This window comes from Strix uralensis, chromosome 32 (genome assembly GCF_047716275.1).
Source record: "Strix uralensis isolate ZFMK-TIS-50842 chromosome 32, bStrUra1, whole genome shotgun sequence".
Lineage (NCBI taxonomy): Eukaryota > Metazoa > Chordata > Aves > Strigiformes > Strigidae > Strix > Strix uralensis.
Window position 1 is genome coordinate 3,010,253 of NC_134003.1, and position 26,056 is coordinate 3,036,308.

Sequence of the window (26,056 nt, forward strand, 5' to 3'; positions counted from 1 at the left end):
GTTTTGGTCGCGCTTGGCCCGTCACGTGACCCCCCCCGCTGCGAGTGGCCGCGTCCGCGGGGGCGAGTCCAAGGGGGCGGGGGGGGCGCGGCCGCCCGGGCTGCGCGTGCGCTCTGTGGGACGGCGCCGCGTGTCCGCCCGGGCCCCCCCGCTTCCCCCGCCCGGATGGTGCGGTCCGGGGGGCGGGGCCAAGCGGGGCGGGGCGGGGCCAAGCGGGGAGGGGCGCGGGCGCCGCGCGCGAGCCGGCGGCCGCAGGAGGAGGGAGCGCTCCAAGATGGCGTCGGCGGGGCCCGAGTCGGGGGGCAGCAGCGGCAGCAGCGGCGGCCTGGCGGGTATGGGGCGGGGCCCGGCGCCGGCGGAGGACCGGGGGGGCTCGGCGGGGGGCCGGGGGATGTGGGGCTGGGGGCGTTGGGGGAGGTGTGGGGCTGAGGGGGACCCTATGGGGCTGAGAGGGGCGCTCTGGGAGGGGGGTAGTGCTGAGGGGGGCTGTGGACGGGTGAGGTGCGTGGCGCGGGGGGCTGAGGAGGGGCCTTTGGGGGTGTACGGGGGGTAGTAGGGTCGTGGGGTGCGTGGGGCCGGGAGGAGCTGGGGGGGTGGGAGGCCTGTGGGGTGCGCGGGGCTGGGTGTGGACAGGAAGGGAGTCGGGGCCTGGGCCGGGCCCCGCGTGGGGTGGGGATGGGCAAACGCGTGGGCCGGGGAAGGGCTCTCGGGACGGGCCGGGGGTGGGCGTGGGGGGGAGGTCGGTGCTCCGGGGCAGCGTTGGGGGGTGAAGCCGGGGGTGGGGGAGGCCTCTGGGGGTGGGGGGGGACACGACGAGGAGGCTGAGCTCTCCGGAGGGTGTGTGGGAGTGAGCGCTGGGGGGTTATGGGCCGAGGCCCGAGTGGGATGGGCTTCCCAGAGCCCAGCTGGCTCCGTGGGGTGGGCTGGGGAACCGTGGGGTAGGGTGGGCTGGGGTTGAGCCTTCGCTGGGGGAGGTGGGTGTGGGGCTGACCTTTTCCTGGGGAGGAGGCTGGGGGTGTGTGGCGATGATCCTCCGGGCATGAATGGGGACCTGGGGGGCTTACAACCCCCCTGCAAAAGGATAGTTGGAGGGAGCAGAGGGGTTTGGGGAGGCAGGACTGCGTTCCGTTAAAGGGGGGCTGCGATGGGCTCGGGGAGCAGAGGGGTTGGTGCCGGGGGAAGCTTGATTCTCTGTTCCCTTGTATTTTTAGAGCCTGAGCCGTGAGTCTGGCCGCTCGCCTCCAGGGTGGTGGCAGGTCCCTGGACTTGGCTGCTGGGGTGCAGTGGGTGGGGGGAGCCCAAATCCCTTCCTTTAGTCAGGACCGTGCTGGGGAAGGGGGAGGATGCCATCTCCCCGGCGGGGGCACCCTCTTCTCTGCTGCATCTGGTGTTGGGCAAGGCGAAGGTAGCTCGTCAAAGCCGTTTGGCACCTGTGGGAGGCAAGATATTGTGGGAGCGTAAACATCTTCTGGGCAGACTTGGTTTGATGAGTAGAGCCGGAGCGGTGGGAGTCAAGGGGAAGGTCCTGAAGGCCTCTGACGGCGGAAGGTTTCTCTTGCTCTGCTGATTTAAAACGTGAGCTGAACCAGAAACACGCAGGGTTGGAAGTGGTCACCGTCCTCGTCCCCGCAGAGGGGTGGTAACGAGGGGTGGAAGCCTCGTCTGGGGTAAACCAGGGCGCTTTTGGTTCGTAAACCTGCGACTCTGCCTCCTGGCAGCGTTTCACAGGTCTGGCAGCGTTCTTGGGGGAGCCGAGAGCCCTATTCCCCTCTCCACAAGCCCCAAACCAGCTTCTTCACGCTAGTTTGTGGCTAGAAACCAAAATGACTTTCTCAAAGCCTTAAAATTTGCATTTGGCAAGATCCAGCCATCCTTTTGGAGCTTCCCTGGCAGAGAGTGACCAGGTTTTTTATTTATTATAATGCGATACGCTGAAGCTTTGCGGTCGGTGTGACAGTGTTTGTCACCCAGGTCACAGTGAGGAAAGAGGAAGCCCAGGGGAAGACCCGTGGCCGAACCTCGGCTTCACTCAGTGCTCTCAGTGTTGGTGTTTTGCACCTCAAGCCCCGCTGCCTGCTACCCCACTTCTAGAAGTGTTTAGGGCCAGATCATTGAGCACCACTGGAAAATAAATTAATGTAGTTATTGGTCCGGCGTTGATGAAGTATCGTCTAGCGGGGATGCCTGTATGTACGTGATTTTCCAGCCTCTGAGCTGTGTCCTTTGGGGCAGTTTTGAAGACAGACATCCAACGTAGCCGCTTTATCTTTGCTCGCCGTGGGAGCAGGCACAGGGGAGTCGTACCTGTCGGTCCGATAAAGCCAGTTTTGTGAGGGAGAAGAGAGCGCTTGGGCCCTCGTTGGCTGCGGCAGCCGCGGTGCCTCAGCGCAGGGCTGAGCGTCCGGGGGCCAGACCCCGGGGTCTTTCTCTGTTGCTCTGGGGCTTCCTTTGAGATCTTGATCTTCTCCCCTGCTCGCCCTTCTGAGCTGAGCAGGAGCCGGCTTCAGAAAGCTTGAAGGGTTTCGAGAGCGTTACTTAAGAGAAAATATGCAAGTACATGAGTAAATCTCTTCTCCCTTCCTGGCGGAATAATTGCCATTGTTCGCTTCTCCGGCCAGCGAGGTGTTGGCTAACGCGGGTTTCCCACAGGATTTGAATTCTGGTTGTGGCAGAGGCTCCGCCGCGTGACGTGTGCGATACGTGACATACGCCGACCTCGGCTGATCCCTGACGGCGCAGGCTTTAAACCTCGGATTTCAGCCCCGCCGCCGGGACGCTTGGGGCCTCTCCGGGTGGTCGCCCTCCAGCCTGGGCAGTGTCTGGGCTTTGGGTAGGACCTAAAGCTCCTCTGCAGCTTCTGGAGGAAGCGGGTAGAGCTGGGGGTGGTGAGAGCTGGCAGCCGCGGAGGGCGATCCTGAAGCAGCTGTTGGAAGGGGGCGGGTGGTTGTTTTGGACACGAGGTTTTCCTTTGGCCCGTGGTAAACCTGAAACCACCTCAAACCCTGCCACGGCTTTTTGGGGGACTGTTGCCCTCAGTGGCCCATGGTGCCGGGGACTATCACTCTGCTTTGGCATTATCCAGTGCAGGTGAAGGAGCTGTGGGTGACTTTGAAACCCCTCCCGGGCCCGGCAGGCAGTGGTTCCTCCTCTCCTGGCCTCCATGTGTATTTAACTCTCTGGGGAAACACCCAAAGAGATTTTCTTATTTTGCTGCTTTTGCTTTGAAGCAGCATCTGCCAAAAAATGCTAATGTGGGATTTCAGTTGTTTGGCCCTTTGTGCCTTGGGTGCCACGGCTGCTTTATAATTATGGGTCCGAGTGAGTTGAGAGTTCATTGTCACCCCGGCGTCAGGCCCCTCCCTGGAGTCCACAGACAAAAGAATTGCTCTCAAAATGGCTTGGTCACTTCTGGGCGCAGGAAAACCATCCCGACAGTGAGCTGAGAGCGGGGTCCCGAACTGCTGAGCCCTTAATGTAGGTGTAAAACACCCAGAAAGACTTGCCCCCCCCCTCCCCGCCCTCAAATTCCTGCAAGAGGGACAAAGCTTTCTTGATCACACCTCGCCGAGCGTGCAGGAGGGAAGATGAGTTTATTAAACAGAAACATCTGAATGGCTCATCACCCTCAAGCTTAAAATAGGACTGTCAAATGACTCCCAGTCCTGTCTCTGTTATAAAAACCTCTTCCCAACCATCAGCTGTGAAACCGCGGTGGGTGTCGCAGGTTGGTATCGTCAGCCGGGTCCTGTCGCCCAAACTCTCGACGGCCCTTTTTGGTGCCGTGGGAGTCGTGCTTGTGTGTGATGCCCACCCCGGCGCGGGGCAAAGCTTTTCTTTAAGATGGAGACAAAAGATTACTGTCAAAAGAACAAAGGTAGGAGCCAACTTGTCTAAATAAATGACAGATTTGTCTGTCGGAGGGAAGCTCGTCTGGCAAAGCGGTAGCTAGGAAGCGAGTGAGAACCGTGCGGTTTTGGGGGGACACCAATGAACTGGAGTACCATTTCCTGAATTATAACTGAATTTCCCTTCGGAAAGTAAAAGCCGCTCCTCCCTCCCTCCGGTTCCGCTGTGTATTGTTGAAAAGAGCTGCTCGGTGGTTTATTTCTCCTTCCCACCACCCCCGTTAGCCCTGCAGGGTTGTTGAAAAAGCCTTTTTTTTAAATTTGAGATGGAGGTGAGTTACTGCTGCCTGCGCCGCTTCCTTCCACTCGCCCAGAGCTTCCTTCTCCAGGATCGGGGCTTCGTTTTCCCCCAAACGAGGTATCGTACTCGTTCTTCCCCGTTCTTGATTACTACGTAATAGCAGTGATTAAAAGTATTATCTCACCGCATCCCTGCGGACTCTGCCTTGTTTAAAAAGCGGAGCGCTCCCAGGGCAGAAAGATCTCTTACATCTGACCTAAATCTTACTCTTCTGGGAGAGGATTGTTTATCTTCCCCCAAATTAAGAAGGTGGCGGAGCAGGCAGGAGGCTGATTCTGGTTTCCCTGTCGGCGGCTCCCTCGCGAGTCCCGTCACCGCTCAGCTGGAAGAGGGGCCGCTGACGCGCTCCCTGCCCGGGCTCGCTGGTGTTTGCAGGGCGGGCTGGAAGAGGGATGCTTGGGGCATTTGTCGTTAGGATTCGTGTCCCCAGAGTAGCGCCCGGTAGCTGTAAAGCCGGGCTTTAAATTAGGCACCCTGGAAAACCTGGTGCCTTTGTGTTTCTTGAAGAGGCGTTGCTGTCTGGGAGAGGGGATCAGCTTAAATTCTAAATCATGGAAGTGTTTTGGTGGAAAGCGGGAGTAGTGCCGAGCTGTAAAATCGATGGTCTTCGGCCAAGGGGAGGATTAATTTTCAAATGGCAGAACCTTGTGCAGAGCCGACGTGCCAGGAGACGCTGCTGGAGGGAGTGAGGGTCCCCCCAGCCTCTACAGGTTACAGGGGCAGGACTTGCCATCAGACATTCCAGAAAGGGGTCTTGTCCAAAATGCCTTCAGCAAAAACGAGTCTGCCCCCTCTTCTGCTGGGAAACTTGAGAGCGCCTCGATCCTCCTCCCCTCGAGATAGTTTTGCCATGACCCGTACGGAAAAGCCATAACGGGAACAGTCGCCGGCCGGCGGCTCGCGCGGCTGCGATAGCCCCTGCTCCCGCGTGCTCCAGCTCAAGGGAGTTTTGCTGAGCTTGCTTGCTGATTTATTTTCTTCTGATTGTGATTTTTGCAGTTCCGTGGTGCTCTTTGGCTCCCAAGTAATGAGGACCCTCAGAGTGGGTGTTTCTGGGCGAGCAGGAGGGCATGGCTCCGGCCGCGGGGCTGCTCCCGGGATGGTGGGGGAGGAAATAGGGCCAGGAGCCGGGGGCAGATGCTGGAAACTTTCGCTCATTGTCCTTTTTGTCTTCAGTTTCCACCCTTTGGTCCTACCATCTCCCTGCTGTCTGCGGGCCGTCCCCATCCTCTGCTGCTGAGGACGTCGTGCATCTGAGTCTTATTTGATTTGGAGATTTTTTTATTTATTTCAAATGTTTTTCAGTGGAGAGAGTAACTCATCAGTCAAGACGTTTGTGTTTCCAGGCACATGTAGGCAGGGTGCCCTTGTGAGCACTGATCTTCGGTCCGGCTCTGCTGCGCTGCCGAGACACGAAGGAGAGCGGGTTCCTTCCCAGCCCCGGAGAGCTTTGCGGGTTTTGGGTTGGAGCTCCCAAATAACTAGATGCCGTGAAGCGCGTCTTTCCCTGGAATCGCTGGGATAAGCCCCAAACGGGGGATCCAGAGTTTCAGCGGGGTCTGCTGACGTGAGCGCTGACCTGCGCTCGCCGACCTCCGGGTGACGGCGGTGGAAGCCCAAACCCCAACCTCTTTGGTACGTGGTCTCCTCACCTTCGGGGAGCTCCTCCTCCGCTCGCCTCTGTGGAAGGCGGGGGAGTTGCTTGGTTTAGGTTTTTTTAATTGATTTCTAGATGTCGTGCCTGGCCTCAGCTCTCTCCTGGGTACTTAGAAAACACTGGGAACTTTGTGCGTGGAAACCAGTTCTTCGTTCTCCCCCTGGCCTCTTGGATTATAAAACGTCTTTGTTTCCCCGTGGCTAGGTGTGCTGGCCTCCTCACAAAGCGCTTGGCAGTTTGCTGGTGAGGAGAGATTGAGGAAGGGTTTACTGTTTCTGCAAAGCACCGAGAAGCGTCTAGATAACGTTACAGAGATTGCGTCTCCTCTCTCCTTCCCTGGGCCGTTTCCCAGCGCGTCACCGCTTGCCAGCGTGGACACGTCAGCGGGATCCGGTGACTTTCGGGAGCGTCCCGTCCTGCGCCTCCATCAACAGGCTCGTAAAACAAGTGTAGGGGAGAGGAAGATGTGCTAATCCGGGGCAGTAAAATTAGTCATGCGTACATCAGCTGCCGACCGCTAACAGCGGTGGGAAAGATAACCCTGAACAGGAATCTCCAACGCGCGGGAGCTCTTGGTCGGGAAACTGAGTTATCGAGCTCTCTCACGGCAGCTTTGATGCCGTCGGTTTAATGTCCTTAACATAATTTATCGGAACAAATCTATTGATGCAGAGAATTTCAGAATTATTACTCATTGCTTGGCCTTCTGGCCAAGATCAAGTGTTTGTAAGTGTTTTATCTTCCTCTGGAGGGCCGTGGTCTGCGCTGGCAGGGCGGGCTGCGTCATCTCACGGGTTTTCTTCCCTCTCCAGCTGCTGTTGGCTTTGACTCCGAGTTCAGGCCAGACTTGTACAGTTTTCCATAAGAGCTTCCTGAGAGAAGCAGATCCAATATTTAGGCTCTTATCTTCCAGAGCCGTGGGAGAGGTGGTTGTACGTGACTGAGGTGCCTTGCTCGAAGGGTTTTGCTTGCAAAGTTTGGACCTTTGTTTTCTTAACTAGTGGAAATAGGATTTCTTCTCATGTTTCTTTAACTTTCTTGGGGAAAATGTCTCTTGTTTCTTCAAGTAGCTGAAGTATCAGTTCACCGCAACAATTATAACTTTCTTGTTTTCCCTCGTATAGATTTCAGCTTTTTGTGCTGCTCGGTGATGTCATTTCGAAGAGGTAGATGTGTTGCATATATGTGCTTATACAAAGCATGGTTTCTCCCTCTCCAGTAACCAGCAGCAAAATGCCGTGTTACGTAACTGTCTTGGCTTTTCAGGATTGACAAAACTTGGTGGGTTTTTCTTCCCCTAAATAAGCTGCTGCCGCTCTCGACAAAAGCCGCTGTTTTGTTGAAGTGTGTTGTGTAAGCGCTCTCCTGACATCTAAACAGCTCTCCGCATCCCCGTGCGCACCAGCAGGATTGTTCCAGCGCGGCTTTTCTGCTTCGGTTTCTGCCTGGTTTGCACTTTGGGGAAAAGAAATCGCGCTGCTACTCCCGTTTGCAGCCGTGGCCTTGGATCGGGGCGGGAGAACACATCCCAAGAGACCTTTTTTTTGGGGGGAGGGAATTTGCAGGTAGAGAAAAAAATGTGTTGGGGGGTTTCTGTGCAGACGACGAGTTGGATGTGTCCATGGAGGCTCCAACGCGCTACGTGTCCTCCAGGTAGAGTTTGGTGGGTCTGAGGCTTGAGCTCACGGCCCACGTCGGTGTGCGCGGAAGCTCTTACCGCTGCTGCCACCACCTGCAGGCAGAGTCCGAGCGAGGAGGGAGAAGATTCCCATTTCTGAGCATTAAGAGGACCTGGCTGGGGAAGTCCCGGGTGCTCTCTGGCCCTGGGCACTTGTTTGGCCGGGATGGACCCCGCGGGCCGGGGCGGGGGGGCAGTGCATGCCGCTGTGGTGTGTCCTGGCGCTCGGCTTGTCCTGCTCAGACGCTGGAGAGTTCAGCTTGATGATGTGTTTGGGTGTGCTAACGTTTTCACTTTTTATTTTTGTCCAAAACATGAGGCGCAGCTAAAATCTGTCTGAGCAGCTCTGTTTTAAAAATAGAGCGGAGCGGGTATTTGTCCTGGCTGTACCCAATTAGCACGCTCGTTTGCTAGACGAGGCGAGCGAGGATCTGACCCGGATGCCTTGTTACATGCTCCTTCCACTGAAATACTTGTCCGAACCCTTCGCCCAGGTGCCGTAGCCACAACTTTGTAGCTTTTTTTCCAGCGGTTCTGTCGCGGTCGGTAAGAGAACGCTGTCTGTTGTTGGCTAAAATAATCCCGGCCAGCGAAGGCTGGCGGAAGGCAGGCAGCTATTTATTTAGGTTGATTCAGCTTCCAGTAAACAGCTCCGAGGAATGCTCTGAAATGGCCCCTAGGAATTGCTCCCAGAATCACGAAAGAAATGAAAAAGGAAACTTCTTGGGACATCAAGAACTCGTTTTGGACAGGACTTTCTGACCCTGATCTGTTTCCTTCAGCCAGAATTAACTGTTTAGGTCTCTCAGGCCATTTTTTCAGTTGTCAATCTGGGTCAGAATTAGGTCTGATGAATTCTTTCATTTTAGAGGTGTTTAAACAGATCCAGAAATAGCAGCTTTTTTGAAATGGTCTCATTCTCTTACGTTTACGCCATTGAATTTAACACCTTCGCTTCTCCGAGCTCTGTGTGCGTGTGGGACGACAGAAAACTGCCTTGACACAGTAATAAAAAGAGGTGGAGATAACTGAAACGTCTTCATATGGAAACCTCTTGAGTTTTGCTCTCCGACCTCAGCTAGTAACACTTCTGGTAATCGAGAGAGCTTGTTTTTGCAGGAGGACGCGCCACAGACCTGTACGTAGCCGTAGTCGGAGCCGAGCAGACTCGTCAGCTGCGTGTTCGTCCCCGCGCTTGGGTGTGAATAAGTGTGTTTTGTCACGGCCAGACAGGAATTGCCAATTTCCCAATCAGCAGCAAACTCGTATGGAAACTGGAGGGAGGGAGGGAGGGGGAGCTTCCTGCCGCGGAAGCTGGGTGTGCTGGGACCGGAGCGATGCTCTGACCGCAGGCTGCAGCTTTCCCTTGTTGACTCACCCTTTCTTGTAACCGCCCCGATCGGGAGGATCGTTGTTGTCGCTTCCCAAATCACTACGGGAAGGGGCAAACCGAGACACCGCGTTCTCGGGGCAGTGGGGGAAGAGGAGAAGGTGAAGCCGATGCTTTGGTGTGTGCTGAGATGCTGTATGACTTCCTTAAAATCACGGTGAAACCTCCAAGATAAGGGGTGGTAGCAGGGGGGACGGAGCAGCCGCGCTTTGGGGTGCTGCCTCTTCCAGCTGCTCTGTTCTCGCTTTTAATGGTTGTTGCATTGATTAAGGCAGCAGAGAGAAGATTTGCTGCTGGGCCCTCTGGCGAGGGAGCTTTAGTCAAATCCCAGTGGAACACGGTTTTGCACAGACGATTAAATATTAACACAGCGAATCTCCAAGGTGATGAGGCTGGTGGTGCTGCTTCAGGATCGCTTAAATCACGGGGCTTCTAGAGGTTTTGAGTTACATAATTACAGATACTTGCTTAAAAAAAAAGGCTTAATTGCCATCGAACGTGTGTTATGTTGTGATGCCTGGGATGTTTCCTCCATCCCTGTGTCCTGATGGATCTTGGCAAGTTCCCAAGGTTTGTGGCAAGGTGATGGAGTGGAGCTTTATTGATTTTGTCGTAACACACTAAGTCACAGAAGCTTCCTTCTAGCTGGAGATGCTCCCAAATCCGGGCTGGTGGCGAGGGGAGGAGGGAAGGGACGCAAGAAGTGAAGCGGAGCGGCCGGCTCCAGAGAGCCCCAAGTGTGCTGGGAGGAGGAGGAGGAGGAGAGCTGGCCGTGAGAAACTTCAAACACAAAAATTAGAGCTTGTCGGGACAAACTTTCTTGTCTTTAAAGGGAGATGAGAGGGGGTGGGAAGGTGGTTGGAGCCAGTCCTGTGCTCTCTTTGTTTAGCAAAAAGTGTTTGTCACAGATTTTCTTCTTGTTTGCTTGTTTAATATGTATTGAAATGAGAACTTTGATCACTCGATAAGGGGATCAGAAGGCTGCTGGATTTTGCTGTTAAGTACCTCTGTTCCTTTTGCTGAAATACGGTTTTTGTAGAGCTGTGGCGCTTGATGAAATCACAGCGTGAGTCTTTACACCGCCTGGAACAGGCGAGCAGAAGGGGCTTCTCCGCTGAGCGAGCGGTGGGTGGACCCAGAAGGATTTTATGTAGCAATGCTTAATCTGGTAAAACAATTACTGGACGTCGGGGGAGGCAACCCTGCGCCCACTCCGTGGTACGCCGCGGGTGTTGCTCCTGGGTGGGGGCGGTTTTATAAGGCTGTGGTCATGGCTCCCACGTAAAAGAAAATGAGTTGCTGTGTCTGAAACAGAAAGAAAAACAAAATGAAAGAGCTTGTCTGCTGTCCTGGGCTGGAGGCAGAAGGCCCGTCCCTGTTTTATGCATCTTGCTGGCGAGGGCAGTGTCCCTGTCCTGGGAGCTCTTGGCTCACCGGCGCTGGGCTCGATCCAGCTGGTGGCTTTGTGGGGTAGACAGACATCGCGGAGGGCCGGTGTCATCTAATTGCTTTTTTTTTTTCCTTACTGCATCAAAAAAACCCAAGATGGGAATCCAGGCCTAAAAGATAAAAGTTAATCACCTCACAGATATTTAAGACCACAGTAGTTACGAAAATCCCCTTCAAGCAGAATGGTTGATGTTCTGGGCCTTTTACTAAAAGGTTTGGAAGTAATTTTAAGATGAAGCGTGGTCGGTGCATCTAGAAACACTGCAGAGCCCTCGGCCCTCCCGGTTCCGATGAACAGATGGCAATAATCCCGCGAAGCCCTGGAGCTCACCGGGGGCAGGGAGGGTGCGGGTGCCCTCGGCAGGCGGCCCCGTGTCTGCGTGCGCAGGCGGAGGAGCGCGGGAAGCGGCGGAGCGGGGCAGCCCCGAGCCAGCAGCACCGACACGGAGCTGAGTTTGGCCGGGGGGAAGCAGAACAGTGTTTCCTTGCGGCTTGACAAAAATTCTCTCTGCTGTAAGAGGAGAAGCCGGGAAGAAATCAGCCGTGAGTCAGTGCTTTTTCAGATGCCTTAAAATGTTCGTTGGAACCAAGGCGATGTGTCAGGCTTTTTTGTGATGCATAATAATGATTAAGGCTTTCTGAGTGTGGCTTTATTCTTTTGACAGGATCGTCTACATTCAAAAAATCACTCACCCCTGAGGTAAGTTTCTGACCGACAAGCTGGTTTGTTCCCTGGCTGAGAGAATGCATAATTTCAGACTTGTCAGCTGTTTTTGGATCCCGTTCAAATTGGGGGTGAAGCAGGCAGGAGTCAGTGCAGTACGCTGCAGGTGGTCCTTTGGGAAATCGGAGCATTTCTCCTTACCGGGGGAATCTCTGCTTAAAAAGCCCAGCGTGTCCTGGAAGTGAACAATTCCCCTGCCCCCAGAACACCCCATCGATCTGCCGCGAGCACGACGTTCAGCTCGTTTTGGCTGAGAAGCACCATTTAGCAACTGCGTGCGTTAGACAGAAGATGATGAGTCAAGCGAGCTCCCGTGGCGTGAATCAGAGTAGAATTTGCCACCTTCCTACAATGTTTCCTCAAAGACTTGTACCCTTCCTGGCAGGAAGCACAGTGACTGCCTGCGGTTGGTCCAGACTCTCTTAGAGCTGGTCTGTTTGTGATGATGGTGACTAGGAAAAGGCAAACCCTTGCAGGTGGTCTTGCATGAAGGTGTTTCTCTCTAATTAGATTTCTGGCCCCAATCACGCAGGAGTCAGTTGGTTCTTTGGAGGCATTTCAGTGCCGTGTCCTCCCTTTGCCTGCGCGTGGGGGTCTGGGGCTTCGGCAGGGTTCACTTCGCAGCCTCCACCTTCGAGAACAGCAGAATCATGCCGGGGGCTCTGGGCAGCCACCGGCCTCTGCCACGTTGGGTTTTACATCCTTGGTTCTTACCCACTTCTGCTCCAATCCTAGATGCCGGGTGGTTCTGGGCAGCCAGGCTCACAGACGATAAAGAAAGGGCACAGAGGAGTGGACTCCACGGGCGAGACTACCTATAAAAAGGTGAGTTGCCTCTTGCACAGCTCATTTGGCTGTTGCCATCCTCTTCGCAACGCAAGCGCCGTCCGGGGCAGCAGCGTGTCTCGCGAGGTTCGATGGTGGGTGGTGGGTGACGACTGTGACAGTCGTTGAAGATCTTGGAGGAAAGGAACCGAAGGCCTGAATGTGTGCTGCTTGGCTTCTCTTGTGTAGCCTTCTAAAGAGGGGATTATTTTTAAACTTTGCCCATTGGCAACACTTCCTAGGCCTCTTCTGGCTTATTTCTGTGCTCTTTGGGCACAATGGTTTCTATAGATCTTGTGGCATTACTGGAATTTGCTTTACAAAGGGGAGATTGTTTGGGTATTTTTAAGAGGCCTGTAAATGTGGGTATTTTGTGGATGTTGCTTCCCGTTTGTTGGACTTCATCAGACTGGGCCGACTTTCTTTGAAGTGAGGTTGACTTCTGGGATGTAGATTAAAGGGGTAATGGCTTGATTTGGGCATTTCACAGCTTTGTGTAAGCACAGCTTCTGGTCTGAAATCTCTGATTCAGATGTACCTCCATCTGTCTGTGGGCCATCGGAGGGGAAGGGAGGAATTCAAAGGGTGTTTCTACAGAAGCCAGCTTTCGTTACACTGCCCTTGTTGGAGCTGCTTGTGTCGTCAGGATGGGGATCTGGCTTTCAGTTTCCCAGAAAATTCAGAGGTAGAAGGTTAGACAGCAGTATTAGGAGAGGAAAGTAGGAGCCAGTAGAAAATGCCTGAAAAAAGGGTCCCAGAAACCTGGTGGGACGCTGCATGGCATTTATCTGGGAAGGAGACTCACGGACGGGCTGTCTGTTTTCCAGCCCCTTCTTTTCCAGGAATGGTAAGTTGTTTTTTAAAATTCTTTGCCCTATAAAAGCAACTGTAAACAGGCAGGCAGCTGCTCAGCTGATCGTGCTGGCTAATAAAAGAGAAAAATACTTGTTCCTTGGCAACCTGGCCCTGTGGCTCTGTGTTCACAAACAAGGCAGCAGTGCTGCGCTGTTGGTAAGTTCTGTTTCTCGAGAGAGAAACTGTCCTGGGAGTTTGAGCAGGGCCAGGTGAGCTCAGATCTGTTTTCAAGCAGCTTTAGCCTTTAGAGGGTAAGGAAGGAAAGCGGAGTCGAATTCTTCCTCCTTCCCCATCTAATACCGAAGTAAATATCAGATACAAACAGGTACCTGAAGCAGAAAAGGACATTGTTGACACGCTGGAGTTGCGCGCTCTCCGGGGAGCTGCGAGCGGGTCTCTTGCAGCTGTGAGAACAGAAAACCAATTAAGTGGGAGAAACGTTCCCGTTCGTTTGACAAGCTTCATGGAGGATGTGTGTCTGGGGAAAAAAACTTGAAATGTTTGTTCCCCAGATACTGCGGTGTCCTCTGCCAAATGCTTTGATCTGCAGCGATTTGTTGCATGTGGCAGGGGGCTGGGCTTTGTTTGGCTTAAGGAAACAAACACCGAGTGGGATCCTGAGCCCTGGATCTTGTTCTGGGCCCAGTTGCTTTATGTACAAGCCAAGCGAAACGTCCCTGAGCTGCACAAATCCAGGCTGCACCTGCTCCGCAGCCGCAACGTTTCCAGCAGGTTTTACGGCAGAGCTCGGATCCCCGCGCCCCGTGACAGCGGGCTGGCGAGCAGGGCTTGTCCCGGCCGCTCAGGGAGAGCCGGGCCAGCGCGGCGCCGGGCTGGGACGCGCCTCAGCGCTCTGAGATGAGATCATGTGTTTCGCAGGCAGAAGAGGACTCTGGGTGGGAGTAGCTGTCCCAAGAACACAGTCCTGCGTTGTTCTTGGGCGATGCAGGAGCAGGATTCGTGTCTTTGCTCCTTATTTAAATCTGACAGTGACCTCCTTGGGGTTAAAGAGTGCGACTGAGCAAGGGAGGCAGGAGAGGGAGCGCGGCAGCACCGAGCAGGAGTGTGCGTGGCGTGCGTTGGGGTGTGCGGTGGGTCGCGTGTGTGTTGGGGCGTGCGGTGGGTCACACGTGTGTTGGGGCGTGCGGTGGGTCGCGCGTGGGCCCTGCCTTGTCCCGTAGAAGAGCTGAGCCTGCGCAAGCTGGGGAGCTCACGCTTCAGAGCGTACGGTCCCAAGACCAAGGTGACAAGAAGTGAGTCTCTCGTCTCCCCGCTCTGACTGCAGGATGTAGAGAGGAGTGCTGGGGGAGGACAAAATGAAGTTCAGTCCTTTGAAGGACCAGCTGGATGTTGATTCCAGCTCAGGTCCTTCACTGCCCCAGCACCCAGAGTGCAAACGCCAAGTAGGGTGCTGTCGGGGATGTGGGGCTGTTCCCAGGTGTTCCCGTCACCAAGGTCAGTGAGGAAGGAGTGAGGGAAGCTGCAGCCAGCGGGTGCGGAACACCCCGGCTAACAGCGCTGTTTGAAACCGCGGGCTCTTTTCCTTAGCTCCTTTCATTCCTACTCCCAGTCTGCTGCTCCACACTAACTCATCTTCTCTGCCCCTCCAGACGACATCATCTGCCTTGAAAGGTGCCATTCAGCTGGGCATTACACACACGGTCGGCAGCTTGAGCACCAAACCTGAAAGAGATGTTCTCATGCAAGATTTCTACGTAGTAGAAAGTATTTTCTTCCCAAGGTCGGTGCTGGCTTTCTCCTCTCCGTGGTGCTTTGATAGCGAGCAGCAGCACTGGTTCCTCACGCTGCCTGCGCGCGGGGAAGCTGCCCCAGAGCCTCTGGCTCCTGCTGCTGCCTGTTCCTGAAGAACCCTGGCCCTGCCTGTACCAGCGGGCCTGGGGACAACCGCAGGCTGCCTGCGGGCTGTGCCCCCATGGGTCCCTTTGGGTGGGTCCTTCCTAGCCCTCGTGCGGGGTAGAAGCAGCCCAGCTGGTGGGCGTTTGCTTTTAGGGCAGTTTCTTATGAAATGTTTCAAATACAAATCCTTGCGTGTGCTTCTCCTTGATCAGTGAAGGGAGTAACCTGACCCCAGCTCATCACTACAACGACTTTCGGTTCAAAACCTACGCCCCAGTGGCCTTTCGCTATTTCCGGGAGCTCTTTGGGATCCGACCAGACGACTATCTGGTAAGCGGGCGGCTGCCGCGGGTTCCCGCTCGTTTTGTGCTCTGTGTGACGGGTGCTTGTCCTCTTCCTCCCCTTGGAGCGGCGGGGTGCTGCAAGGCCCCGTGGGAAGCTCTGGGAGCGCAGCGGCGGGTGCTCTGTCTGACCCTGGGGTTTGCCTCTGTTGGCATTTAAAAGGAAGAGCCTTCGCCCTGAAGTTTCCCGTTGACGTTTCTCACCTTCTCCTCCTCAGTACTCGCTCTGCAACGAGCCACTCATTGAACTTTCAAACTCCGGGGCCAGCGGGTCCCTCTTCTACGTGTCCAGTGATGATGAGTTTATCATCAAAACGGTCCAGCACAAGGAGGCTGAGTTCTTGCAGAAGCTGCTGCCTGGCTACTACATGGTGAGTGGCTCGGGCGAGGCTTTCGCGGCGAGCTGGGGAGGGTCCCCGGCCGCGGAGGTGTGCGCGACGCTGCTCTGCGGCGCCCGGGAGCCGTGAGCGGGGGTTTGAGCCGTGCCCCAGCTGAGCGGCAGCTTCTCTCTCGGCTGACACGAGGTGCCTGGGTGTCGCGAGCCCGGGGTGCTGCGCGGGGCTCTGGGCTCGCGCTTTGTGACTTTTGGGAGGTCGCAGGCTGCGTCGTCGCCAGCTGCGAGCTCTTCGTTGCCTCCTCGCTGCGCGGTGTCAGGCCCGTGGTGCTTTGTCTTGCAAAGCTCTTTCCCTTCCCAGGGTTCTGTCTGCAAAGAGTTGAAAAACTCTTGATTTTTATACAGAAGCAGCGGCAGCTTTGGGAGGAAAGGCGCATTGATTTCATGAAAGTGGCAATAGCAAAAAAGGCTTTATCAGCTCCGGGGCAACGCCAGAGCCCAGCCTGGACACGCTGCGTGCGTGATCCGACGGCTCGTGGTCGTGTCCCGCCCGGCCCCTCTGCGAAGGGGAATTCAGCCGCCGGGTGTTCTGGCCCCGTAGATGTGCCTCAGCGCTTCTGATGCTCTTGGGGTCACTACCTGAACTCCTTAAACTGCTTCTGAACCTACAAATATTTTTTTCTGTGATTATATCCCAGAACCACGTTGTTTTTCTTCAAAATTCTGTCTAGTGTCTTCTGCGGCTGCGAGAGTTTAGATCATCTCTATCCTGACGTATTTAGCTTGACCTAAGCACCAAATCTAAGAAGGCTTAGCACGAGATCTTCAAAGCCTCCCCAGCTTAGCTTCTGCATGAATGAGCAGCAAACTCCTTCCTACAATCTCTCTCTGACCCGCTCAGCTTTGCAGAGGTTACTCACCGTAGGCAGCACCCGTCTGGTCCCCGTGTTCACCTGTGCTCCTCTCAGCTTCTTTGGCGACAGCTTTGAGTCGCCACCAGCTCCATTTCAATACAGGAAGGAGCAAATAACTCCTCTAACTGGCGTGCGAATAACCAGAACAGCTTTGAAGGTATTTCTTTGTCTTTGGCATTTCAGAATTTGAACCAGAACCCAAGGACGCTGCTGCCAAAGTTTTACGGCTTGTACTGTGTCCAGGCCGGAGGCAAAAACATTCGCATCGTCGTGATGAACAACCTGCTGCCGCGCTCTGTCAAAATGCACCTGAAATACGACCTGAAGGGCTCCACCTACAAGCGCCGAGCGTCCCAGAAGGAGCGAGAGAAGGTCTTCCCGACGTACAAGGACTTGGATTTCATGCAGGACATCCCAGATGGGCTCTTCTTGGACTCTGACATGTATAACGCGCTCTGCAAAACGTTACAGAGAGACTGTTTGGTGAGTGGAAGGGCAGGGCGGTGTGGGGAGTTTCCTTTTCTCTGAGCCCTTCCCACGCGCAGGAGGTGGCAGCTGCCACTCTTGTAGCCTCTTGACCCAGGTTTTTGGTGGTGGCACAGACAAGAAGCGAGACCTGGAGCCCAGTTTTGCTCAGTACTTCCAACCTGAATTAAACCCAGCGCTGCCCCCAGAGCTGGAGGGAGCACCTTCTGCCGAGGTTGAGCTCTAGATTAAACCTGAATTAAACCCAGCGCTGCCCCCAGAGCTGGAGGAAGCACCTTCTGCCGAGGTTGAGCTCTAGATTAAACCTGAATTAAACCCAGCGCTGCCCCCAGAGCTGGAGGAAGCACCTTCTGCCGAGGTTGAGCTCTAGATTAAACCTGAATTAAACCCAGCGCTGCCCCCAGAGCTGGAGGAAGCACCTTCTGCCGAGGCTGAGCTCTGGAGCAGGGCAGATCGGGGAGAGGGGTGGGATGCTTGGCTGAGTCTGGTCTCAAGTTGGGCGGCTGTGCAAAAAGTCAGTGTTTTCCCCTGGCTTGGGTCCTGCCCAGGAGCACCACCGAGGGCTTTCCTCTAACTCCCTTTGGCGGCTGAGATGAGCTGACTGTGCACGAGCTGTGGATTAAAAACTGTCCCCTCGGTACGCTCGGGGCTCTGGGCGAAAATGCTGACTGCGCTTCTGAAAATGTCTGCTCTGACAGTTTCCCTGGGCTTGCAATAATGAATTAGCCTTTGTTGACTTTCTGCCCAGGTCCTGCAGAGCTTTAAAATCATGGATTACAGTTTGCTTGTTGCAATCCACAACATCGATCTGGCCCAGCGAGAGCACGCGATGGCGGACGGGACGTCCCAGGCCGACACGCGGCGCCCCGCTGCCCAGAAGGCCCTTTACTCCACGGCCATGGAATCCATCCAGGGAGAGGCCCGGCGAGGTGGCACCATCGAAACAGATGACCAGTAAGTCTGTGTGGGTGTTGCCCTTCCCAGTGACATCCTGCGAGGAGTGAGGGGTAAAACCCAATCTTGGCTAACGGAGACTTAATTTAGATGCAGACTAGGCCATACAGGATGGCTGTCGCGCTGGGCAGAGAGGGCTTGGCATCAAATCTTGTGCTTTTACCTTTGATTTCCCTTCCTTTAACGCACAGAAGATCTTCTTGCTTTCCAGGTGGCATTTGAGAGTTCTCTGCCCACCAGTTATTGGCAGCTTCAAGTAGTTGCTTCCATCCACCTCCAAGAAGCGCAGCGAGTGCTTTGTTAGATCAGACTTAACAGCCTGTAGAGCCCAGCTGCCATCTTAGAACGGGTGGTGGTAGATTCTCTTTGCAGTTGCTTGGTCTCTTCTCACGCATGAGTTGGGTTTAATCCTCATCTTCAATAAAACTGTCATACGGAGGGAAAAGGGGGTCAGTTCTCAGGAGATTTAGCTGATTCACTGAAAAAGCATTTAGCTCCGGCTTCTCTTCCCCTTCGTTAGCTGAACAGTAGGTGCCTCCCGCGTGTCGATGCTTGTTAAATATTTTGCTTAATACTCAGCCCGCACCGGGCTGCGTGAGAGAGGCAGTGGGGGGTGAGAACCCCCTGTCTGACGCCCGGGCCCTGTCTGCTCTAGGATGGGAGGCATTCCAGCCCGCAACGCCAAGGGGGAGAGGCTGCTGCTCTACATCGGCATCATCGACGTCCTGCAGTCCTACAGGTAAGAAACATCTGAGTGAACACCGCAGCGCTGTCTGCCCCTGCTTGGTGGTTAAGGTTGGCTCTCAAGAAATAGTTAAGACACAAATAAACCTTTTTAAAAATTCATTTACCACTGTCTGTTGAAGTCACGCGTTTTGGGATCAGTTTCTGGGTTTTGCTTACTGTATTGACTTCACGTTCCGGGAATAGATTTACTCTCATGAAGTTGTTTTTGTGTGCTGTGGTTGTACACAGGCACTGTGCAGGAAGTGGCAAGAAAAAAAAAAACAAGTGGTGGCTTAAAATGGCCACAGCCACTTCTCCCTATAAAATGAACCTTTTCTGTTTGTATGGAAATGCAGCGTGCAGAGGGTCACACGTGGAAGGTCTCTGTTAAATGGCATCGCAGGTTCACTGCCCCGATAATGACGCCTGTGAAACCCCCCTCGGGAGAGTGAACTGTGCAGGCAGCCCTGGTGCCTGTGGGACGGTCTTAGAAAAACGGGACGATGAGGAGAACCCAAAGCAGTCGCGTCTGGGGCGCACTCACCCCTGTGGCCACCAGCCGGGCTCGGTGCCGAGCCAGCGTGGCGGCATACGGACAGCGGGGACCTGGTGTGAAAATTGTTCTTAATTCTTTCCTTGGTCAGATTTGTCAAGAAGCTGGAGCACTCCTGGAAGGCCCTTGTACACGATGGGGTAAGCAGAAAAATACCCCTTTTTAACTTGTTCAGCACTAATACCAGTGTCTCTTTAAGCTGTGCCCACTGTCCTCGCTCCTCCTGGGCGCAGGATCCGGGATTTCTAAGGTGTGTGTTTGCCCTCTTAGATATGAGTATTTCCAGGTCCTCTCAAAAATGTTGGTTTTGTTAATGCTGGTCACCTGTGCTCATTAACGAGTGTTGATTGCTTTGGCTGTAACGCCTGCTGCTTGTAGCTAATTGCTTCTCACAGCTGCCCCTGAGAGCGACTCTGAGAGTCCCTGTCCCCAGTCGGACAGTGTATGGGTCCAGGCTGCCGGCCTGAGCAGCTCGTCTTAACCTTGGTCACTTCTTAATTCAGATTCACACGTTAATGTTTGTCCCTCGGACTTTTAGGACACCGTATCTGTGCACAGACCCAGCTTCTACGCCGAAAGGTTCCAGCGGTTCATGTGCAACACGGCGTTCAAGAAAATCCCCTGTAAGTACCTCGGCGCAGCCGTGCTCTTGGCAGTCGCCGGGTTTCTGGCGGCTCCCGCTCAGCAGCCGTGGTTTGGGAAGGTGGAGGACAGCATGACAGAGCTTTAGTGTCACCTCTTCCTTCCTCCTCAGCTGTTCTTGCCTCACAGATGTGACCTTAGAGGAGCTGTTTCAGCCCTCAGCTCGTTCCTTCAGGGCACAGCCCTTGTGCCAGACTCTCACTGGAAAATTGCTGCGTCGGGTCTTTTCCTCCTTCCTCAACGTGTTAGAAAAGTGCTCTCTTGGTTTTTTGTCTTGAAGTGAAGCCCTCCCCTTCTAAGAAGAGCCGCTCTGGCACGGCGGTTCCTCGGCGGAGCTGTCAGGGAGGAGTGCCTTCCCAGTCGCACACGTCGTGCGAGACAAAAGCACAAGTAACGACAGAGGCGGATGTGGAGCAAGGTTGGTGCCTGGGCTAAATAAAGAAACTTAGAGAAGTTATTTTTCAGCTTGCATTTGTCTAATTGAAGCTTGCTGCCTCCTGAGCTGGGCAAGACACCTCCACGTTGCTTTGTGGCCTTGCCGGGGAGGTTCTGGGGCTGTGGGTGCAAGAAACCAGACGGGGCCAAAAATTCTTACACACCACACGGCGTTTGCCAGCGCTGTGAGAAAGCCTGGAGGAGCAGCGAGCCCTTCAAACGCTCGGCTCTTTCCAAGTATTCTGTTGCAACAAATGCAGGGCAGGATGATAAACCTCAGTAAAAGCCAGGCTTTAACTCGCAGGTGGGATAAGACCAGGTTGTGGAGGTGGGGAATTGTTTCTTCCTGGGATTTTTCAGCCTCGTCCAAGCATCCAGCGTGGCCCCCGCTGGCCCGGGAAGTGGGCTGAGGCTGCGTGGCAGGGCCCTGTGCCTGTGGGGTTTGTGCCGGGGAGAAGCTGGGTTTAGGCAGTTGTGTGGAGGCTTGGGCTAACGGAGAACTGCCTGCAGGGCTGACTCTTCAGTGCTCACGTGTCTTAAACATCTCGGGTGGGATCCAGTGCGGATCCCGACCCCTGGCTTGTGTGGGAGCTCGTGCCACACGATCCCACTTGTGCTGGTGATGGAACAGTCTGTGCTTCAACTCAGGTTCCCACCTTGGTCGCCCAGATCTCCTGCCCAGGACCCTGCCCGTAGACGAAGCCAACAGCGATTCCATTGCCACAACCCTGTCCACGTCTTCCTTGGGCAGCGGAGGCCTCAACTCACCCGCAAACAGGTAAGGCTTGGGCTGTCGCGGTGCATGGCAGGCCAGCAGCTCCTGTGGCTCAGGTTCGTGAGCTGTGGGAGGACTTTGTGCTGCTTTGTGGATGTTTTGGGTTTTGGCATGCTCAGAAACACCCCTTGGAGTGGTCCGTGTGTTGTGGAGCAAGTTCAGTGCTGTCGGTTCAAGCATGTGCAAGGGGGGGCATCGTGTCGCTGTCCCAGCGAGCAGCCCGTCTCAGATGATGGGATTTTGCATCTTCTGCTTGGCCTGTGCGGGGGTCCCAGTGGCTTTTAGTTCCTTGTGTGTTCTGTGTTTAACGGCTTTGTTCTGGAGTCGAGGTCATTGTGCTCGTTAAAGTGACTTGGTGAAAGTGTCGCTGCCAAGATGTACGTGAAGAGCATTAACGTGGTGACGGGTGACGCTGAAGTCGACCTTCCTGTGGCTCTTTTCGGAGGGTTGGGCTCTCAACTTACTGATGGGGTTGGCATCGAGCTCCTCCAACCCCTCGGGAAGGGAGGCTGCAGGATGTGTGCGGGTGCCGTTCAAAATGTCTCGGAAGCTGAAATGCATGGAGAGCCCTGAGGGAGCTGGTGGCTGCCTTTGAATGTTTCATTTCTTGCTGAAGTGGTACGACGAGCAGGGACGAGGAGGAGCTGTGGTCGGAGGACAATCCCTTTCGTAGAAGTTGGTCTGAGGTGTTAACTTCTCTGCCTGGAAGCAGTCGGGAACCATCTCCCCCATTCCCGACCCGCTGCGTGCACGGTGGCACTGAGACGTGCCCGCCCTCTCCTGAGCTGCAGGAGAACACGGTGCCATTGCAGTTAACACCTCTTAACTCCCTCTGTAAAACTTCTTGGTAGGGATCCCACACCAGAGCTGCTCCTTTCCAGTACGTCAGCATGCCTGAGAGGTTCTTTTAACTTACTTAACTGCGGGTCTCTCTCCTTCGATCTCTACGTAGGTCAGTGGGCGTACAAGTGCACAAAGCTGACAGCTCAGCAAAGGATTTGACTAGAACAGCTCCCGGCATCTTCTTGTCTAGGTGAGGGGAGGAACCAGCCTTTGCCTGACGGCTTCTCCTGTCTGGAGGGTGACACCCCCCCTGGGGTTTGGCCTCACGCTGGTTGCTGGCCGGCGGTCTCAGACTGGGCAGTCGCTGCTGTCCCCGATGTCTGTGTCTGCTGGAAGGCTCCGCGGTAGAACCTCTGGGGCGGGTGCTCCTCACCCTGCGGGGCGCTGAGCGGGTCAGAGCTCGGCAGCGGAGGGAGCCAGAGCAGCTCAGGGTAACCAGGCGCGGAGGTGAGGCAGAGGCGGGGCTGGGCCTTCCCGGCCGGGACCCCCACGTCTCCGTTGGGGTGTTTGTGCGGGGTGACTGAACAGCCCGATGCTCCCTGTGCTCTGGCAGGCTGCGCCGAGCCCTGGGGCCAGCTGCGGGAGGGCCGAGCGGGTCAGGCCGACCTGAAACCTCTGCTAGTCGCCAGGGCACAAACCCTTGGACTTGGCCTCTCGCCCCGGGGCCGAGGAGAGAATCTGTGGTCGCCGGATCCTCGGCAGGAGACGGGGCAAGGCCCAAGCTGGGGATTGGAGTCCCTCAGCCAGCGCGTTGCAGCCTTTTAGCTGTAGGGTTGTGGAAGAAGTGGGGAGATAACGGGGTGTTGGACTACAGCAAGTCTTGTCCTGTGCCCCACGCTTCCTCCTGTCAGGCGCTCGGCGTGCCCGTGTTGTACCTCCTGCTATAGCTCGTGTTCAGAGCATAAAAGGTTTGTAAAAGGTTTGCCAGGCGCTTTTTTGAACAAGGGTGCCTCTGTCTGAAAAGGCCGAGACTTGCTGAGCTCCGGTGCTTCGTGGTTTCTCTGTCCCTGGACTGTTCCCACCCAGGACCATTTCTATGCTGATGAGGTGCTTGAAGGTTTCTGTTGAAGAGGTGCTGCTGCTTGGCTGGACAAAAGATCCTCATTTCTAATGTCTGAAGTCATGTGGGACTGGGAGGGATGATTTTCTCGGTGGTGCTTTGGGTGCCTGCCCCAGCAGGGATTGTGCTGCCTGTGCCTCCGTGGTGAACCTGCCTGAGAGACGCCTCTGCGCCGCGCCGGGACGTTCCGTTGGCTGGGTGCAGCAGGACAGCCCAGAGACGAGACTTTACTGACCGCTCCCGTTTAAAAACTGCTTTACAGGTCTCCCCCTTCTGTTTCCCCAGCGGCTCCCCGGGGCCTTCCATACCCGAGCGCTCCGCAGAGCTGAGAGAGCAGCTCGAAGACCTGCAAGAGACGGAGATAAGCTTTGTGAGTACTCCCCTGTCCGGGAGGCACAGAGCGGCTCTGGAGGCGGGTGGAGAGTCGCGGGGGTCGTGCTGGGAACGCGGGCACCGAGCGGGAGCGGATGTGCTTCATCCCCCTCCGGTAGGCGAAGCTCAGCCTGCCTTGTGCTTGGCACCGGTCGCGCTCTTGGGATCACTCCAGGAGGCAGCAGGGACCGTCCCCTCTCCTGAGGGCCCAGCGTGGGTCTGGTGGCGGAGATGAGACGGGACGAAGCTGTCCAGGCGGGTGATAAACGCTCCCAGACCCTCCTCTTCCAGTGTGAGATGGTGGTTGGGGTAAACCTGAACTTGGCAGCCCCCTCCACTCCCCTCGGCCAGGGTGGGGAGAGGGTCCAGGGCAAGGTGGGGTGGAAAACCTGCTGCTCTTCCTCGGAGGAAGGCAGAGCCCTCTCCAGCATCTCCCCTCTCTTCTCTTCACAGTGAAGCAACGCCGACACCGCTGCGATGGAAGCAGATTGTTCTGTGCTCTGCGTGGTCTGTGGAGTCTGACAAACGTTCAGCCCCCGTTGCTGATTTATTATTATTTTTTTTTTTAAAGTAATCTTCTCTGGACAGAAACCTAAAAGCTGGAAGGCTGGGCTAGACTTAGCGGGATAGGATTAACAAAAACCGAGCCAGCGCAGCTGAGCCTCGGACACCTGGAAGTCTCCTTAGAGCAGAGCCCGCCGCTGTGTCCCTGTGGCCTCCTCCTTTGAAGGCTGGCGGGAGGAGGAGGAGGAGCTGCTCCGTGTGGGCTGAAGGCCTCCGGAAAAGGGATCTGACTTTCAGGGAGTTGGCCGCTTACGACGCCGACGCCACAGACCTTGCGAGAACGGGCGACTCCTCGGAGTTACTGGGAGGGAAACGGGCGTTAGAGCCTCGTGGGGGCAGTTTGCGACAGAGCGATGTGGTTTTATTTTGTATTTTAAACAAGTTTTTAATTTAAATGTTTCTCTGAATTCAGTCATATCACTTCTTTTTAGTCCTGCAGTATAGTAATTTTTTTTATTTTTTTTTTTTTTTAACAAATAGGTTTTTTTCAGTGTTTCACCAGAAAGTATCCCACGTGAGAGGCAGGACGGGGGAGCGGCAGCGGCGCTGGCCGTGGACGAGCTCCCGGTGGCCGCAGCCGCCCCGTTTTCTGCCCGAGCCGGCGCCGAGGAGAGCTCGGTGCTGCGCTGGCGCTCGGGGGACTCTGGACGTGCGAAGCTTTTAAGCCGTCAGGGAGGTTTCGGGTGACTTTGTCCCGCGGTTTTTAAACGAAGCCCTTTCGTCCCTTCCCCGCCGAGCAGGGAGTCGCAGGAGGAGGGAGCTCTTTGTCAGGGGCACACTTTTTTTTTTTTAAAGTATTTCTTAAGCAAACGGACCAAACCCCACCTGCTCCGCTCCCTCCCGCTGCCTCGCCCTGCTGCGGGCGCCGCGTGCAGACCCTTCCCCTTTTTATAGCTCCGCTGCCCCTTTCGGATATCTCGCCCGTGTCGTAGCTGCGGTCACACCGGTGCTCCCGGCGGCCTGAAACCGAGATTCCTACGGAAACGGGACAGATTCCTGCCTCCGCAAAAGTACGGGGCGTTGTGAGTCCGATTTTTAAACACAATAATAAGCTGAAAGGGGGGGTTGTTCTGCGGCCGTTGCCCCGCGCGGGCTGCGGACGCTGCTCTGGAGATCTCGGAGCAGATGTTGGACTGATCTTTATTTTCACTAAATGCTTTTTTTAAAGAAATGAAGTGACTCTTCCCCGTGTTCCTGGTGGGTTAGAATCCTCCGTTCTTTTTTATATATATTAAAAAAAAATAATTTAAAGCTTGCCCTTGTGGTAGTGCAAGGGGTTTCTATACTAATTAGCAATGATTGCTAAGGAAACAAAGAATGTAGTGGTGTAGAAAGGGATTTTTTTTTTTGTTTAGTTGATGTTTCAGAGCCAAGTCTCTTCCCACCTTCCACTTCAAAGTGGATGCGACACAAGCAAATATTTTTTTAAGAAAAAGCTTTTTTTTTTTTTGTTAAATCTATTCTTTTTTTTTCCGAAAGACCAAGCAGAATGGCCTTACTCCGGGTCTCCGGATCCCCAGGGGGGGTTGGTGGAGCGCGAGGGCAGTCGCTGTTCACAAACTGGTTCTCAAGGGCTCTCAGACCTTTCGACACCGATTTATCGTCACGACGAGACCCGGGAGCGGGAGGAAGATCGGCTCGGGGCCGCCCGCGCCGTCGCTGCTGGATCTTCCCGTCTCCCTCCCCGGCACCTCCGACCCCCCCGCAGGTTTATCGCTGAAGTGACTGTCTATATTAGACACTTGTTTCTTATTTTCCCTCCTAACCCGTTTTGTTTTGTTTTGTTTTTTTTTTACCAGGAGGGAAGAAAACCAAGTCTCAGTTTTTTTCATGATTTAATATTTATGAAGCTGTATTTAAGTGTTGTGTTTTGGTTTTTTTTTTCTTTTCCTGGGGATAGTTATTCAGCGAGTAGGAGGGAGGTGGGGGGGTGGCGTTTCTATATTGACCTCTGCTTTGTAATGGGTTTTCAGAACCGCTTCTTTTTTTGTGCGCGCGTGTTTCGGAGCGACGGGCGCCGGGTTTTTGTGTCTTTTTAAACACCCGAGCGGTTTTTTTCTTCAGCGCGGGGAGGGAATTCGGCTTCTCCGGCCCCACCGGGGAGGGATCGGGGAGCAGCCGCCGCCGTGACCTCCGCAGCGCCGGGACGGAGCGTGGATCGATTTCTCCTCCTGCTCAACGTCGGTGTCACCACCGGGACCCCCCGGGGGGGCGCAGCCCCCCCCCAGCCCCCGGGGAACAGCTCGTGCCGCGCGTGACCCCCGTCCTTTCGGCTGTGTAACGCTTGTGGCCTCGTCCGCTGTCTCTTGGCCGCGCAATACACCGTGTGCTGCTGAACCGCTGCGCCCGCCTGCTCTGTCCGGGGGGGCCGGGGGGGGGCGGGACCCCCGGGGTGGGCGGGGGGCGAGGGCCGGGG

At 55.2% G+C, this 26,056-nt stretch overlaps 1 protein-coding gene across 6 annotated transcripts; it reads left to right on the top strand.

Moving 5' to 3' along the window:
- The first annotated feature begins 237 nt into the window (after positions 1-237).
- PIP5K1A (phosphatidylinositol-4-phosphate 5-kinase type 1 alpha) lies at positions 238-25,977 on the top strand. 6 transcript variants are annotated; one of them, XR_012626746.1, is made up of 17 exons: positions 238-332; positions 11,046-11,080; positions 11,840-11,929; positions 14,395-14,525; positions 14,854-14,971; positions 15,201-15,353; positions 16,414-16,713; positions 17,465-17,670; positions 18,326-18,409; positions 19,041-19,089; positions 19,488-19,572; positions 19,872-20,009; positions 20,675-20,804; positions 21,754-21,834; positions 22,990-23,074; positions 23,530-24,650; positions 25,120-25,977. XR_012626746.1 is itself a non-coding variant. In XM_074853501.1 (16 exons), exons 1-16 carry the CDS (start codon positions 275-277, stop codon positions 23,530-23,532), a joined length of 1,746 nt encoding a protein of 581 aa, XP_074709602.1. In that variant the 5' UTR covers positions 238-274; the 3' UTR covers positions 23,533-25,977. The 6 variants fall into 6 exon arrangements, 5 of the variants coding, with proteins under 5 accessions (XP_074709602.1, XP_074709606.1, XP_074709603.1 ...); XM_074853501.1 differs by having other exon boundaries at positions 23,530-25,977; XM_074853504.1 differs by lacking the exon at positions 238-332 and adding an exon at positions 3,622-4,263 and having other exon boundaries at positions 23,530-25,977.
- The last annotated feature ends 79 nt before the right edge of the window (positions 25,978-26,056 follow it).